The 18,126-nt window shown below is 33.3% G+C and overlaps 1 protein-coding gene across 2 annotated transcripts; it reads left to right on the forward strand.

The window, feature by feature from the left end:
* The first annotated feature begins 554 nt into the window (after positions 1 to 554).
* LOC130654539 (nuclear pore complex protein Nup85-like) lies at positions 555 to 17,126 on the forward strand. 2 transcript variants are annotated; one of them, XM_057457150.1, is made up of 25 exons: positions 555 to 589; positions 6,087 to 6,159; positions 6,241 to 6,330; positions 7,385 to 7,439; positions 7,586 to 7,656; positions 8,565 to 8,608; positions 8,692 to 8,761; positions 10,544 to 10,665; positions 11,078 to 11,164; positions 11,350 to 11,397; positions 11,467 to 11,589; positions 12,430 to 12,467; positions 13,093 to 13,186; positions 13,619 to 13,722; positions 13,808 to 13,891; positions 13,976 to 14,041; positions 14,112 to 14,162; positions 14,469 to 14,569; positions 14,649 to 14,734; positions 14,903 to 14,934; positions 15,020 to 15,120; positions 15,754 to 15,853; positions 15,938 to 15,989; positions 16,447 to 16,542; positions 16,840 to 17,126. In XM_057457150.1, exons 2-25 carry the CDS (start codon positions 6,087 to 6,089, stop codon positions 16,945 to 16,947), a joined length of 1,896 nt encoding a protein of 631 aa, XP_057313133.1. In that variant the 5' UTR covers positions 555 to 589; the 3' UTR covers positions 16,948 to 17,126. The 2 variants fall into 2 exon arrangements, with proteins under 2 accessions (XP_057313133.1, XP_057313132.1); XM_057457149.1 differs by lacking the exon at positions 555 to 589 and adding an exon at positions 5,511 to 5,645.
* The last annotated feature ends 1,000 nt before the right edge of the window (positions 17,127 to 18,126 follow it).

Genomic DNA, 18,126 nt, shown 5'->3' on the forward strand with positions numbered 1-18,126 from the left:
TTCAATAAAAAACGTGTGGAAGGATTAACTTTGCCAGCCATCAATAAACGGAGAAACGTTTTGATAATTCTTCGGAATCGTTATCATTTGTTTTTCCATGATTTATAAACCCCTGATAGACAACACCAAAGCGAAAGTTTATTTATAGCGATAATATGAAGAGAAGCGGAAAATAAAGAACATTTTGTGCAGCCACACGATAATTTCTGGAATATGATTGGTTGATAAAGTTTTCGGTTCCAATCCGTTCCGTTCTAATCTGAATTTTAAGGGATGTCAACTTTGCCTGCACACAGGAGCAGAAAGAGTATAAAAACAAATGAATAGTCACCGGACGATTACAGTCCTGTAAACTCCACTATCTTTAAACTCTTGGCAGCAAAAACGGGTTGTTTTTTATCTGTTGCTATCTGCTGCTGACTTTTTTCTTGTTTTCTCTTATTCTTCCGCGGATTTTTTTCTACTTTCCGCGGCCCTGTACCGTACCCTAACGCCGATAAGAGAGAGGAACCCGGGCTATAGCGGTTTTTAAACTTTTTTTAAGCATGGTGCACAATTTTTGGAACGTGTTTTAACACTTATAAAAAAGGTATGGATGGCTACCTAAGCTAAGCACTAAAAAACAGGATATGAGTTATAAGAAAACCGATTTTTTAACGATAAAGGTGCAAAAAATGAGATCCTTTGTTGGTATATATTTAAAAACCTTTTTGAATGTTTGCATTTTTTCTGCCGTAAAAGCACTTCCATCTCTATAACAACCAAGTACGTGTTCCCAGCTGTGTGTGCTTTTGACCAATTGCATATGCTGCAACTGGCAAACAATCTTTTTAATTGATATGGGACCAGCAGCCAGCTTGTTACCCACTTGCAAGGGGCTTCTACATCACCCAAGCGCCCTCCTTCCTATTCGGGGACATTTTGCTACTGATTTTCCTATATTATAGACCTTGGGGATCAGAGTTGTTTCGCATTACTCTGTGCAAACAACTGCTTCCAAATGCAAATGTGAAGCATTTTCCAAAAGTCACCTAGAAACTCGCTGTTCATTCTGGCCCTCTCAACCTAGTACCAAGTAATTTTTTCCTCCTTTCGTTTTTAGTGCATGCTCCTTTAAATGTTGCGTTATTTAGCAAACTACTACTGTCTCACCCTGATCGGATATTGGTTAATTTTTCCATTGAGAGCAGCACCTAAAAATGACGGTACTATTCAGGTAGTTTTAGATTTTTCCTTCCCACATTAGCTTTCAGTTAATGATGGAATTTCTAATGCTACTTGGTTAGTTACTCATCATTTGATGATGCTCTTGACATGGTTGTCATCTTAGATGGAATGTTTTTTAGCCAAAATACAGTATATAGATATTAAACATACCTTTCGTTTATGTCCAGTTCACCAGGATGATTGTCTTCTACTAGAATACAGATGGGAGGGGCAATATTTTTTCATGTTGTACTCCTTTTTGGGGGTAGGCCCTTTTACCTTCAATCACTTTGCAGACTTGCTACCACTGAATTCTTCAGTCACTTATTCAACATTTTCCTAACTACCTTATGACTTTATCACAGGTGATCAGTCATGCGCAGAACTCATCAAGTTGATTAAAAAGGTTTTTTAGGACTTAGAGGTGCCATTGATAAAATTGTGGGACCGTCGCAGGTGATTACTTTTTATAGGCATAGAAGTCAATACTGCCTATTTGGAACCATTCACCACAGGATATATTTTAAGCTCTTTTGTCCCCTTTAAGAGTATGGGAAGACAGGAAAAAAGCTCCTTTCTCTTATTGGTGAGTTATCATTCGGATGTAAGGTGGTCAAGTGTGGTCGGATTTTTTTGTGGCGGTTGATTGACTGATGCTTCACATTAAGACCTGGGGGAATTTACAATAGGAAATGGTTTTCTAACCTTTTCATAACTCGAATAGAATAATGGGGTGCAAAATGGGTTGATGCTTAAATTACTATCTACACAGAAAACAAAACCATTGTGCACATAAAAGGCCTCGTAAAATTCTTACACCTGCAAGAGCCCTTTCTTGCAGGTGTAACAATATCATGAGGCCTTTTGTAGTTGTTCTTTTTCTTTATTCCCAACCATAGCCAACCATAGAAATAAAACTTCAATTGTGTGTCACCTCTGCAATTAAAGTGTACTTGTGTGGTATACAATACCAAAGCTTAGTTTCCGGATTTTCAGAGAAAATATCAGATATGAGTATACTATTTTATGTGTTGAGGGGACGAAAATACCATTATATATCACGGAGTCTCCAGGAGATCACCCATCACATCACCTCACTCACATAAAATGTTGAAATTTATTGATAAATCCAGATTTACACGTTCTAATTAAGCTTGTGGAAATGTATGGTCATTTCTTGAAGAGAAATTAAGAAAGTAAAAGGTAAAAAAATCTGTATGAATAACAATATTTTTTTAAGTACCTAATGATATCCATTGTTTTAATGTTGTCACTATTAGTCACCATTAAACTTTCTGTAATTTAATTTACACATGTATTTATTTATCACAAATATTTATACAGGATGGCCATTTAAAGGTTAGTAAAATATACAATACATATATGTAACAAAATTTCTGTTCTTCCATGGATCCTCTTTCATTATTGTTTGTTCCAGAAGTAGTTAAAGAGTTTAATTAATGATTCCAGTTACCACTTTCTTAAACATGTGTTAAAATTCCCTGTTTTGACCACTGCTTGAACTTTTATTATGTTTATTCCCATACACTAAAACATCAGTTAAAGGTTTATCATTTCTTGAACATAATTGTTTATTGTTTTGTATAATTATTTATATGATTAATATAATAATTATGTAATTTTGAAAATTTTAACAGGCCTTGTCATGAGCAAATAACCTCCCGAGCAATTATTTGCTTGCGTCAGAGTGTCCACGCGAGAAATTTTGCTCGCCATATTTTTCGCTAAAAAAACTTTACATTTAGTCTCTCAGGGCGTCTTTTTCAGGAGAGGCGTGCGCCTTGGCACACACCTAAATAGTTTCAGGCGTGTGATTGAAATGCCTGTCACATTTCCAGTTTGGTCCGACATGTCCGTGGCTCGCTTAGAACTTTTGTTGGTTAAAACGTCCGATAGATTTCCGTCTTGGTCGGACACTTTTAGATCTCAGAATTATTGAATAGTCCTGGTCCTTGAAATCCATGAGGAAGCCTATTCATAGCCAACCTGACCATCTTAGCTAATTCACCGACTCCTGACTTAGTTAAAAAACAACGTAGACATAAATCTCTTTTGCCTGGCCCCTTCGTCGTTGGTAACCAGGTTTTACACAAAAAATCCAGCCATGCGGTTCTTAACTAATGCGGAGGTGAACGTCGACGGAGCACGGATGACGCAAGTCTGCAAAACTGCACTTACAGGCGGAACAGACAATTTATCATGGATTTAATTGTAGATAATTTCTTCATTTGACAAAACAATTGGAAACCATACAGGTCCAAATTTAATGGATTATTTTCTTTATGCCGCAACTGTTATTCAAACAATTTTAAAAACGAAACCCACGTGTGGTATAATTTTTTTTTCTGTATAAATTTTATGTACCTGAAGTTTTATTTAAACCATGCAGATAAAGATTTTTTTTTAATTTGAAATTGAAGCATATTTTTTTCTATTTGCTGAAAAATAAACAATAAATTTATGAAAACAACAGTATAGTCATGCATACTATTTCGGACATGTAGAAAAGGAAGTTAAGATAGAGAGAGTCGCTATACCGGTAGACGCTCGATCATCGTGTTTGGGGTTCACGATTTAAAACGTCCCCCACTTTTCTACTGCAAAATGAATGCGCAACAAAGATTAACCTTAATGCCCGTATCGCACGCGTTTTACAAAATGGCGAATGAACTTTTGCATGATGGGTGGAAAATAATCACACCAAATATCTTTTCAGTTTCAGGTTGAGTGTTTGTGCAGGAATTTTACTTAAAAGACCAATCAATTCTTGAGAAAAACGTTTACACTTATCTCAAAATGTTAATATTTACGCGAGCAATAGAATGCTCGGGTAACGAGCATTTACGCGAGCACAGCGCAGGCGCGAGCAATTACTCGCAACTCATGGCAAGGCCTGTTTAATTACCATAATTGGTTAATTCTAACATATTCTTATGAATTGCGATTCTCTGTAATTATATATCGTCCAATAAATATCCAACATTATTTTCTTTGCTCGATGATGAGAGAAATATCTCCCAAACGTCGCCTACTAGGTTCGAGAAATAAGAAGATCTATTTTTTGGTTAAGTGCAATTTGTGGAAGAATTTTGGAAATTTTAGCATGGTTTTAATGTTACAAACATACAATCACCATTTGCTCTTAAAAATACTTTAGTAAATACCCTACCGTATTTTCCGGTATATAACCCACACATCGTATAACCCGCGGCTCAGCTTTTTTAGGGAGTTTTAAACTAGATGCTCTCAGATAGCCCGCACCTTTGTATAACCCGCATAAAATTTCAATCAATGTGTTTTACTTATCTGCACCTTTGCATAACCCGCATTGTGTTAAGAAAAAAATCCAGCGGATTTTTACTTACCTGAATCATTTTATAAGCATGTGCGTGTGTGTTCTGTTTTCTTTCATGCAAGGAACCGAATGTTTGAACTAGCGACTCTCTTAGTCTTAACTTCCTTGTCTCCGATTGCCGAAATAATAATGAATTAAAATTAATTTGACAAGTCGATCTTCCGCTAATTCCGACAGTACTGAATCAGACAATGCGAGGTTTTTTATTATTTGTAGACATTAGTTTCAGCCTATAATAACCCTTGCTTCCTGCAATTAAACAAACAAACAAATAAAAAAACACGCTATCTGGTTAAAACCTAAAATAAAATCTCTGTTTTTATGTATATTTAGGTTTTTTTGGCATAAAAATAAACATAATAATTATCACCGATTGTCTGTAACAGCAATGTATGGAATGTTCTTTTCTAATGTTTATAGAATTTTGTTATCCATTTATATCTCAGCAATCACAGTGTGCATGATAAAATGAATGGTGGCAATTGGGAGGAGATAGTTGCATGTCTCTTGTTAAATGTATTTTATATTTATTTTTGATATTTTCAGTGGCCACCAGTTGCTTAAAGGTAGCGAAGATAAAAGAAGAAAATTATTATCTATACTTTAATTTTAACATTGTTCAATATTTTTAACAGGAATTAATAATTAAGTCCTGGGCACTAAGTTGTGAAATACGTGTCAATTAAACCTAAAAATGATACCTGCTATATTGCTCTATTATGAGACGCAAATCATTTCAATGTGCTCAATGTGATTGCGAAGATATAAATAGATTAGAATTACATTCAACACAAAAGAAAAATGATCTTCAGAATTGTGTTTCAGAGAGAGCTCGTAATATTAGCACTGGCAAGCAATAGTATAGCGCATGTAATTATATCAATGTACGTATTTTATCCCATCAGCACTATTTTCTTTATTAAATGTATAAACTTTAAATTTCACAATAAATGGCAGAAAATATAAAACTTATCACACAACTCGCACCACATTATAACCCGCACCAACGGTGGAAGTCGTAAAAATCAACTTATAACCTGCGGGTTATATACCGGAAAATACGGTAAATTTACTCTTTCATTTTTGTTAATACTTATGAGTTATAGCTGTTGAAAGTTCATTCATTGTGTTTAAAAAAGATTAACAATTATTACTTTAATTGTGCGTTTTGCAAAGACAGATGGACCAAAAAACAAATGATCCTAACAATTTTGAAAATAAACATGTTTGTCCCTTAGTGATTTTTTTGTTGACTATAGACTTATGTTTAACAAAAAAAAATTTTCTTTGTGATAAAATGTGGATCATATATATACAATATATATACAATGATCCAATAAATTTTGCATGCCCTCTTTTATCTTTTCCTTACAAGAAATTCAGGGATACGCAGTGAATAAGAAATAAAATTTTCAAAGTCTAGGACCTAGGTTTATGGACAGAAATCAGGCTAAATTAAAGTATCAAAAAAGTATTAAAACGATGATCTAAATTAAATATTTAGATGTGTGATATACATCAAAATATAGCAAAATGGCAGGGTGTTAATTCATTGATTGTGCATTACAACATGGGAGGTATATCCTTATTTTTAACTGTTTTAATTCTTTTGTCATTGTTGCTTTGATAACTCGAAAGTATTTTATGATTTCCTTTAGGTCAAGCTGGTGATGGCATATTGAAAGAGTTACGTTGGAATGTAGACATTCAGAATAGTGTGACGAGAAAACTGCTCAATGAAACCCATGGTATTCTATTATTCCATTCATTTTTTTCGCGTTTTTTTTTCTTCACCCTTCGTATTCCAATTTTTGATTAAATGGAAAAGATAATCACTTCCAAATTTTACTGGAAGTTGGGAACAAAATTGGTTATGAAAAACAAAGCAAGCTTATGATGGTTTAAAAATATTTTTGCAGACATATTTTGCTAAAGTTTTTTAAGGTGGTTGACATTTGCTTTGTTTTTTTGCGTGTTTACTTGCCTCTTCTAACACCTCCCATCTCCAAATTCGACAAAAAACTTCCCACGGTTACAGAGATAAAAACACAATTCTCAGTCCCTTTTACAAATTAATTTTTCAGTGTAGCAACATTTTAATTAGGTAAAGACACTTATTTTTTTTATTATTTAGAAATGTTTATCCAAAATAAATGAAATTTTGAATGTAACAACAAAAAGTTGACTCTTACAGCTGTTAACTGGCTTTTAACTTTAAAAGAGTAGAAAAGAATACTCACAGGGTGCTAGAATAACCTAATTTGTGAATCTCGCAAAGGATTAACTAACCTATTTTGAATTGTAAAGAAACTTTAAGCCTACTTATCTCCTTAGACTGTTTTTCAAAGCAGTTTGAGTCTTTAAAGACCATTATAAAAAAAGAAAAATAATTCCTTGGAAAGAATGCAATTGAGTCCAGTGGTCATTGTTATTGCATGTCATTGTCAATGTAACATTTGTATATTCCCATGTGGTTGTATGTGGTCTAAATATTAGTGCAAACTAGTCGTTAGCCCGTGGAAAAATCCACAGGTTCGCCCGTCACAGCTAAGCTACCATTTTGCGTGACAGACAGATGGACGGACGGATAGACGCATACAGGCATTATAATATAGATGTTATTGCAAAAAAAGGAGTCTTAAGTTCTTATTTTAAATAATTTCTTTATTAATTTTTATGATAATTAGAGGAATTGTGAGGCAATTTTTGGTTTGCAGCACTACCTGTCCAATACCACCACTTGTTGGCAGGGACAGGAATGTATTGGCAGTACTAAATTTTTTTTATTTTTTTGACTTTTAGGAATCTTCTTAGATCTACAGGAAGCATGTGAGGATGATGGTGGTGAGAAGGAAGCGTAAGTTCATTTTTTGTTGCTTCATATTGTTCGAAAGGTATAAATCGAATTACATCAGGTGTTTATCCTACTGATATTTGCCAGCAACATGAATAGTAGTGTTTATTTTGTAATATGTCAGACATATTTCTTTTATTTTTATATAGATGGATTAAAACTAGTCTAGAATATCGGGCTGTCATTCAGTCATGTATTATTAAACTACGAGAGAAGCTGAGTAAGTGTTTGTTTGTTTTAGTTAAAAAGTAAAAGTGCAATATTGGGTATATATATTTTAGAGAATAGGTGAATTTCGAGTCACAGAGTTGGAGAGCTATGTAGTTACCATAGTGGGAGTTGGAGAGTTGCTAAATTTTACGGCAATGATGTTGAAATCTTTATCTGTTTTCTCTTGTGCTATCAATAAGGATAAACGTGTTCAAATCCCTTACCCATAAAGCAATCTCTTACCCATAAAGAGCTTAGTCCTCAGTCTCATAAGATTAGTTTCCACGAATTTTAAGCAAAAAAACTGATGCTTAGGTCAACTTAACCTTTTTATTCCTCATATCTCCGTAACATATGCAATGAAAGAAAAGAAAAAAACATACATTCATTGAAAACAATGAATGAAAATGTCAGGTTTATGATACTTTCAACGGCCTAATTCAAAATAATTAAACATATAAAAGATTGCTTTGCTGATAATGACGTTCATAAAACATGGTTGTCAATGAAATTTATTACGGATACCTAATGGTTGCTTGTTACTGTAGATTTATGTTTCTGCGCAAAAATAGCTAAAATTTGCCTTTCTTTTCCTATCTTTGATATTGTGTACCTCCTGCTATACACTTTCATTAATTAGAGAGATTCGTCATAATTTCTAAAAAATATGTACACAAACAGTTGTTATCTATATTTAATGTTGGATAAATAAAAAGTGTTGTAGTCCATTCGTTTCCGTATCTCCATTGCACCATGAATTTTTAAAATATGCACAAGCCAAGAGATTGAGAGCGACATTTTTAATTGAAATAGTCGCAACTCCTTAACTCACAGACTACTAACTCTCCAACTACCTAACTACCTAAATTCCTGACTATAAAGTTTCTGTACTCTATTTTATATTTTATTTTTATTTAGAGTATCAACGAGAGAGGACTGTAAAGGAAAGCATGGAAAATGAAGTTTGTCCAAACTTCTGTTTACAGTAAAATACACCATGTCTTCTGAAGTGTCTAACATTTAATATTTTAATTTCTTTTTCTAGCTAAATTTGTTAAGCTTTATGGAAATGATTTGGTATTTGTGTGAAGTTCTTCTTGTACAGTCACAAAGTGGTATGTCTTTAACTAAATAGAGAAGTAGATTTGAACATTCGATTGATATTTTTATTGGAAGAAAGGATGCAAGGTGAACAATCTGACCTAGAATTAGATATGATAATTAGATAGACAATACACTTAGTTTGTTCCCATGTCAAGAGTTTTCAAAAATGTCCTGAGGAAATACTTTTAAGTGTTACTTTTACTTGTTACCTTATTGTCATTATTTGCACCATGTTTTAAATCAATAACGGAAATGATTATGCATAGCCAGATATATAACTTGAAAAATGTAAAATTTGGCAAGAATCTATTCCTTATAGATTACTTCCCATGTAACAAGGTGTGTATTGGTTTAAACTTTGTAAAAGCTTTATAAAGAACTTTTGTTACAAACCAATGAAAACAATTTACAAATCAGACATAAGTTTATAGTGATGGCCATAAATTAGAAGTTACCCTTAAAAAACTATTAAAAAAGTATAGCAACAAAAATGAGGAATAATCTGTCTATTCGAATCTTAGCGATTATTCCTGATCCCTTTAATATTACCAAATTTTAACTAAATGCCACTTGAGCCGTGTTTTACTCCACCCTGCAAACCATAAGCAATTCTCTGTTTCATGCCTGATACAGTGGTATGTACTTCCTTTTTGATAGGGTGGTGTTTTGAGTCGTACAAATTCGAGGTGAAAGTCCTAGGAGGGGCAGGGAATGTCCTACCCTTCCGTTTTTTGACTTTTAACTTTTGATTGCCTGGCTTATTTTACCTGAAATTTTACTTGAGTTTCTATCTATATGAAGTTAATTTATCGAAAAATATTGGTAGGGCATCCCCCTAAAGAAGGGTCACTCTGACCCCAATATGAATAGGGTTAAACAGGGTCACCAAAAATGGGAGCTCTCACTTAGCAGACTTTTTTTTTAGCCTAAGTTGATAAAGAAAATTTAATTGAAATTGAAAATCAGTTCGACTAAGCTCGGCGTGAAAGGGACTGATAAGAAAATAACCACTATCAAAGTAATTTCATTACTTTATGCTAACAGGGGAACAAGGATTAAAAAAGTGAGAAATTGGATTGATCACTTTATAGAATGCTAACCCCTTAATGAATTAAAGTTGTAAGTTCTATAAGAATAATCCTTACAAAACTTATAGCATTTTGTGACACACCATAGTAGTGTTTTCATACCAATGTAATTTGGTAGTTACTTTACAGAGAGAAAGTTTCAGGGGGGGGGGGAGTTTCGTGAGGAAAAAAACATGAAATTTTAGGGATTTACTTTTGTGAATGAGTGATTAAATCTATTTTGTGTAAAATAATCGTTCACGTTTAACTTGAAAAGTGAATTGCAAGTGGGATAATCTTTTGCGATTTTCGGTTTTTGTGCATTTTTTTCACTAAATATTTTGGAATTTTGACAAATAAAACAGAGATTTGTTTACATCAAACAGAAATATTTCTTTCTCATTAGACAATTATTATGATATTGATTTAGACTGATATAATACTTATGTTGTCAAAAAAAATGTGTGAAAAACATGAAATATGAGTTTTTTCCTTCAATTTAACTGTCACGAATCGGCTTCCTAGGCTAATTTGCGTGGGATAAATTTTCCTGAATCCGAATGGTAATCTTTTTTGCAGGTACTTGAATTCGCAAAAACAGCCAAAAAACGCGAAAACGCGAAACTTTCTCCTCATAATTCCCCATTCAATTTTAGGCTGGAATGTCACTACATTGAACTAATTTTTTTAATTTACATTGTTTTAAAATGATTTGTGTTACTTTAGGAAGCTATTGTTTACAACATTTGTTGGAATGGGTGAGATGTCATTTCAATGAGGCAGATATACTTGGGCAAAATGTCATGTCATCAGATGATCCGTATTCACATCAAGATTACTGGCCAACTGTAGGTTTGTTTATCTTCTCCTTTTTCTTCTTCTTCAGATGCTTTATTTTATACCTTAAATTTTCCCTGCCAAATTATTTCTGTTAAATCTGTTTGAACAAATACATATATAGAGAAGTCAATGTAATTGTCAATAAATTAATTGAATCTTTTCGTTTTCTACTTTGTCAAATGATAATATTAAAGTAAAAATGCATAAATTCATTTTATGAAATTTAATTGCTGAGAAATATTCACCAGTTTCCAAAGACGAGCAGGTGGAAACTTGTGCACTGTTACTATGTTTTGGTGATTTTATTGTATTTTTACAGAGTTTGTTAGTAGCATAGTTTAAAATCCTGTGTCTTTTTATTCCGCTGTGCTCTTATTGTCTCACATTCAGATTGGTACAGCTTAAGTTATTGTTGTTTAGGTTTATGGCTTTGTGTTACAAGGTCGACTTAATGAAGTTTGTGACTTATTAATGCATCATCCTGATCGTGATCCAAGAAGATTTGATGTATGTTGCAATAACATTACACCTTTAGCCTGATTGACCTAATTGCTTGATAGTCTCCTTTTTATTGAAGCAGCAGAAATACCACAAATGTTTTTGAAATACATCTGACCTGTGGAAAGTTTTATTATGTCGATTGAAACTGTATTCAAATAACTTACACAATTACCACTATAATTTTTCTACAGGCATTTGCAAATATCGAGGAACTATTGAAGAAGATGCCTGTTTTTCATGTGGGTAATTTTATTTGTAGATATGGGGGACTGAAAATAACCATCTTAATCATGTTTAAAATGTTTCAGGTATATCAAGGTCAGACAATGAATGATTTTAATTCAAAATGGCAGCATTGGCATTCAGAATGCGCATCACGATTAAGTGATGGAGATTTTTTAGAATATCCACAGTTGCAAGTGTTGTGTGAGGTAATTATGCATGGAAAGTTACCTCAGTTTCTATAACGTGGACCACCCTAAAATATTTCTTTGTTTGCTACCTCTCTTCACAAATATCTAAAAATTCTGTCCACTAGTTGTACAGTAGACGTCCGTTAATTCGAACACGCAAGGGACTAAATTATTTGTTCGAATTAACGAATGTTCGGATTATTGGAAGTTCGGAAAAAAAATTATTGTAAAAATATATAATATTGCATTTGTGTTTTCCAGCGATTAACATCTATAAACGTGAATAGCAAACGAAAATACAAACAGCTAAAAAAACATTGGATTTGATTCTAAAGTATTTAAAAAATGAGCGTTTTAAACGTTCGGTTTGATTCTGAAACATTTTTAAAAATTATTGGGAATGCCAATTTAATTGATAAATTGAAAGATATTTTGCCACCATTGATGCAATAAAAATGGAAACGTTTTTTTATTTTCCCATAACATTTTATTTATCGATACACAAAAGTTCGAATTAACGAGCATAATGTAGCCTTAGGACTAAAGAATTGTTCGAATTAGCGGAATGTTCGAATTATCGAAGTTCGAATTAAGCAGCTCAAAATATAAGACTTTATTAAACCAAACTCAAGGGACTTGGCAATTTGCTCGAAATAACGGAAAGTTCGAATAAAGCGGCATGCGTATTATCGGACGTCTACTGTAATTATAATTTTAGTGCCTAAAAAAGGGTAGCATAGGTCCTATCTTTTTCCTTTTTTATGTTTAAAGCAGAATTCACCTTTTTTAGAGTCATTCAATAATGTGTTTTGAATAATGACCGACATTAAAGATGATATATACTTTTATTTTGTTTAGTTGTTATGTGGTGGAGATGCAGCTCTTCTCAAACAAAAGTACAATACTCATGATTCTACTGAACTTTTTTCAATTTTATATACAGTTAGTGCTGGTAACTCCAACCTCCAAGAGACCAAGAAAAATAGTTGGACTAAACGATTTTTAGAGTTAAACGAAGCTCCTGTTAAGGCGAATTTAGTCTAAATTGAGATTATAGTTTGAGTTTTTCAAAAGATGGGGCGACAGGTACCGGTAAAAAGTACATTCTTGGCAATGAAAGTCCCTTGTTAAATTGAATTTTTCTTAACAGACAACATTACCTATCTGTATTACATCAGGAGTTAATAAAAACTAAAAAAATAATTATAATATCTGACATTTATGTAGTTTTTGATTTCCTTTTCTCGAGTGAAAGTTTATGTTATCCAAAGAAATTAGTTAACGAATTAACGAAGTTATTCGAGGTTCAAGGTAACCAGAGTTTTTTATAAGAAAGTATTAACGAAAGTTCAAGGTACCCAAGAAAATGGTTCAATTGAACGAATGTTCAAGGTAACCGGTGTTTGAATTACCGGGAGCTAACTGTAATAAAAATAATGAATATTTTTGTAGTACTGGCATAAAAGCCTGTGTTTAATTTGACATTTCTGTACATTCTAATGGTTTATTTTATTTCTTCAGAGACTTATTTCGGTCTTGGTATCAGCTGATGACTGCCAAACTATTGTTTGCTGATCCTACAGTGAAGACATTTCATCTAAAACAATACGCTGTGGTAAGGCTTCATAACTAAAACGAAGATTTCTGAAGGTTTTCCAAATGTGTGGAAGTGATCTCAAGTTATGACCAAAATAATATTCAGGAAAGCGTATTTTTTTACAGGTCAAATATTTGGACATCAAGTTTATGCAGAATAATTGAAAACATCTTTAAACGTGTATATCTTCAGAACGAAAAGAGCTTTTATTTCAACGACTCGACTTATTAAGCTCTAAAACATAAGTTGCACATCGCTTCGTAGTCCTCTCACAAAATGAAGTTGTTATTCCTATTATGTTCGGACCTCCTTAAAAGATTTCCTAAGACTTCCCCTTTGTTGCTTTGAATATCAAAGAGAACGTTTTTGTTGTCAATGATTTCATTAACATGGATAAGGATTTCATTAAGTTGTTGCTTTTAACAATTGATTATTTAGAATATGTTTTAGGAATGTATGGAAATGTACAATGGTATTGGTAAAGTGACGGCTTTGGATGAAATCTTTCTTTCTATTATGGCGTTTGATATTCATAAGATCATTGAAAAGTGCAGGTATATCCAACATTATTTTTTGCATTTACTCATATAAAAACGATAAGTAAATTTTATTTGACATAAGTTTTTCTTGTTATCATAGTGCAACTCTACCCAATTGGTGGTTTGTTGCGCACCTTACTGATTTGTTATTCCATTGTGGATTGCTAAGAAGTTCAAATTTAGAGTAAGTCAGTAATTCTTTATTATTGGTAAACTCCTTTTCGTTGCGGATGTTTTATATATATATTCTCTCTCTCGGTTGATTTAGTTATGGCGAAGAACTCAGAGAGTTCATAATATTAGAATATAGCGCAAGTTTGATGTCTCATTCAAGGTAATGTACGTCATAAATGTATCACCATCATGGATGTTAGCAGGCTGAGTTATGTTGTACTTTTTTATAGTTTATGGAGCATTGCTGCGGATTATTTGATGACGTGTCCAGTACATGGAAGGTAGAAAAATAACTTTTTTTATGTTTAAAGAATATCGTTTTTACGTTGACAAATTATGCCTATATTTGATTCTGTCAACCGTTAATTTTGTCCGACCGAAATTGTGAAAGGGTTTTTCTAATTGTAATTACAGTATTTTTTCTGTATAACTTTATTGAAATTAACGTGCTGAATAAAGAAAGAACGTAATAATTTCGTAGTCTGTCGAAATATCACTTTAGTATCCAAGCATTTTTAGTCCCGCACAAGGTTTTGTCATTTAAAGCTGTGTGTTGTATAATTCTTGTTGTCTGAACACATTTTTAGGGAACATTTGGAAGCTTATTTGGAGAAGATCTCTTTAGATAGTGAAGCAAAAGCGTTAAAAGTGATCCACTTATGTACAAAATATGGATTTACTGAACAAAGTAGACTTTTTTGTTCTGTTTTTACTTTCCTTTGATAAATGGAAGTATTGCGTTCTTAACTATTGTTTACTTTTTGTAGGCAATACGGTGTGTAAAGTAATGGGTATGAAAGCTCTCAGGAGGAAAAGATTGGGTGTAGCCTTGTCCTGGTGCTTAAGGGCAAAAGTAAATACTTTTAGCAAATTCTTACATTTTATTTGTGAATGTCGTTGATTTTCACCGCAATGCGTTTGAAGATTCAGGAAACAATTAAAGGGAAACAATAAAAGTTATACACGTAAAATTTAAAGTATTATTAATTCACAACTGTGTTAAGCTTTGTATATTTTTTAGGATGAAGTCTTTGTTTCGTTTTTAACAGAAAAGTAAGTTTGTCTTGTTTTGTGTGATCAAGGCTTGCTACACTACGAAATGTGCATAACATGCGATTTTCTCTTTTTTTTTCTACAGATTTTTAAACCACTACATGGAAACAGGAACTTTCGCTCAGTGTGATCTGATAGAGAACCTTGGTTCTTCTATGTTACTGAACAATAAACTTACATTTCTAGGTAGGGTAATGTCATTTAATTTCCTAGCCTAAAAGCTAATGAATGAAAATAAGAAAATTTTTATACTAGCAAAAAATCCCAACATTCTTGTGTTGCACCACTTTTGTGAACTTTTTTCAACTTTTTTTAATAGAGTACCCTTTTTCACCCTAAATTAGCATTTTTCCACCCTATTGGCAACCACGTGGTCTTTGCGGCGCACTGTTGCGTCTGTCGCCAATCTAACACAAAAGGAAACCAGAAAAACACTGCGAGCAAAAATTCCATGATTTTGAAACTCATTATTATACTCGCCCGTTAATTCCAATATTTTCAAAAGTTATATATCTCGATTAAATTATTAGCCATAATATTAACCATGAGTATAATTCTTTTGTTATATTTTGTTAGCATAACCAGCAAAATCTTAAAACACTAAAACGCAAAATGTTAACTGCGAAACAAGGATGCACATAAGACAAACATATAGGTATACTTCAGCGAAAATATCTTGTAGTATCTTCGCTCGGAGATAAATATTTTGTCCGTAAAATGTTTGCTTGACAGAAATGATTACTGTATACTTAAACCAACCCAAGCTTAAAAAAATGAAAGTCAACTTCTTTGTTTTACTGATCTTAATTTTGTTTACAGGAAAATATCACGAATTTCATAAACTATATTTATCCAGCCAGTACAGAAAAGCTGGTGCATTGTTGGTGTCTCTGCTAACATCAAATTTAGCGCCAAAAAAGTAATTTTTTTTTCCAATGTGAAGCATCTGTAATAACTAAAAATAAAAGTAAATGTTAAGTTGAAAGAATTTATTAACATTTAGATTTTGGATGATTCTGTTGATTGATTCACTTCCACTACTAGAAAATAAAGAAGTAGGTATCCTATGTGACTGATCTTCTTAAACTCACTCATTTTGTTGTGTTTAACTATTTATTCACGCATCCTACAATTTATCTTTGTGAAAACGTTTTCGAGGTTGTGTTGGAACTGTTTTCATAACCTTTTTCATTTTTGCCATATTGTTTTCAAAATAATTTTAAACATAACTGTTTAAATAATTAACAAATGTCAAATTTGCAGACCAGACCCCTTTTCTAGACGTTTATCACAATTTATGCGAAGATGCGTTTAAAAACAACACCGTTTCGCCAAAAAGTTAACAAAAAACCAAAACCCTCCAAATAATTGAAGTTGATAATACACCAGCTTAAAGGTTGGGGGAGAATACACAATTAATTGGAGTATTGCCGCACAGCGCCTCACCGTGCTGATATGGTTTACAACGTTTTTCGTTTCCACCTGAAGCAATTAAAGTGTTTGACTCTTTAGATTATATTTACCAGTGAACAAACGTACGAATTGATGCAATGCTTGAAGGAGTTGCAGTTATGTTATAATCCTGATGTCACACAAAAACAAAATAAGGTGTGTAATGTATGTATTGCCTGATTCTGTGAATATCTTTTCTTTTTAATGCGTAAAAATCTTTGTCATTTGGCATATAGTTATCTTGCTTTTACGACATGAAGATCTTGCATATGTACCGCATGAAATTCTTTTTGTTTGCTGCTAAAAATCTTGTTTTTTGCCGCGTAAATCCACTGCTTGGCTAGAAAATCTTGATTATTTCCATATTTCCATGACAGTGTTAAACGACAGATGCAGTGCAAAAAACGTTTTACGTACTAAATAAGTATTAACACAACTCACTGTTTTTATTAGACAATTGAAGAAGAAGAAATTGCGAAAGTAGAACGACTTCACTTCGCGTTAACTCGCAATTTAGGACGGGCATTACTTGTACAGAGTGATCATGACGTCATCAGATAACTGGATGTTGTATAGTTGTACAGACTTTGTGAACTGGAATAGTGTCTGGATACATTGCGTTTTTGCTTAGGCTGAGGCTGCTTCTCTTAGTAACCTAATCGGAGGGGCGGGGGCTTATTGAGGAGGAAGGGTGTTGATAAATTGGCGTAGGTGGATTTTCATAAATTGAAACGAGTGGTAAGATTTTCCAAAATTTGGTGTTGTTTCCCTGCCCCCCCCCCCCCTTCCCCCCCCCCCTACGATTAGGTTACTAAGTGTAACTAACATGGAAAAATTTCTCATATAAGGCAACTGAAAAGATATGTATGATACTTTGGATGAAAAACATATTTTTCCAAACTTGCTTTCTTTCTTACCTAGACACCTTATGTTACATAAACTGGTTCTAATTCTTTATCCTTTTCTCAACCCTGCGCCCCCCTTCAGCTTGCTTCCTAGGGCTTCATTCATTTTTGTATTCACGCTAATATAGAAGAGCATTGAGAGAGAGAAATACAGGTATTGCATGCTCCCCTATCAAAATAGCATTCATATAAAATTGCAAATGACTGTTTTTTACTATTAAGGAGCCTGAAATTATTTAAACGACTTATTCCACTCAAGATAAACAAGAACTTGCGCATACACTTGTATTGTCTGAGCTCGGAGACGTTGTTCTAAATCCTCTGTCGAAGATTCTTTAAAATCGTCTGTAAACGAATGCAGCCGCTGGTTGTTTTGAACCGATATGCGAAAGAAACTTCCTTTAGAGGATCGTTTGGAATATTCTACGGCCATTTTGTTTTTCATAGGTGTATTTGAAAATGTTCAAACAGATATAAAGCAACACCTGGTGAATCATGCATGAACCCTTAGAAGTAACGGTAATTTTGTCGCTCAGGCTTTTACCCAAACCAACGCATGAATCGAAAACAAGGAATACTGTAACTATAGGTAGGCAAGGAAGTTCTCTGACAAGCCTGTCAATTGTGATTGATAGCTGCGTCACTAACACTGTCTTAGATCTTTTTCACATGTCGCTGATAGAAGTCATTCCGCAACACGATGCGTTCTGCATTTTAGCAAAATCATTTCACTTTTTATATCGAAACGGAATTATTTCGTTTCACATATGGGATAGCGCCGGTTTTGAGTGAACAGACACCTTATTCGGTACGGAATTTGTTTCAGAACGATTTC

This window comes from Hydractinia symbiolongicarpus, chromosome 8 (genome assembly GCF_029227915.1).
Source record: "Hydractinia symbiolongicarpus strain clone_291-10 chromosome 8, HSymV2.1, whole genome shotgun sequence".
NCBI lineage: Eukaryota > Metazoa > Cnidaria > Hydrozoa > Anthoathecata > Hydractiniidae > Hydractinia > Hydractinia symbiolongicarpus.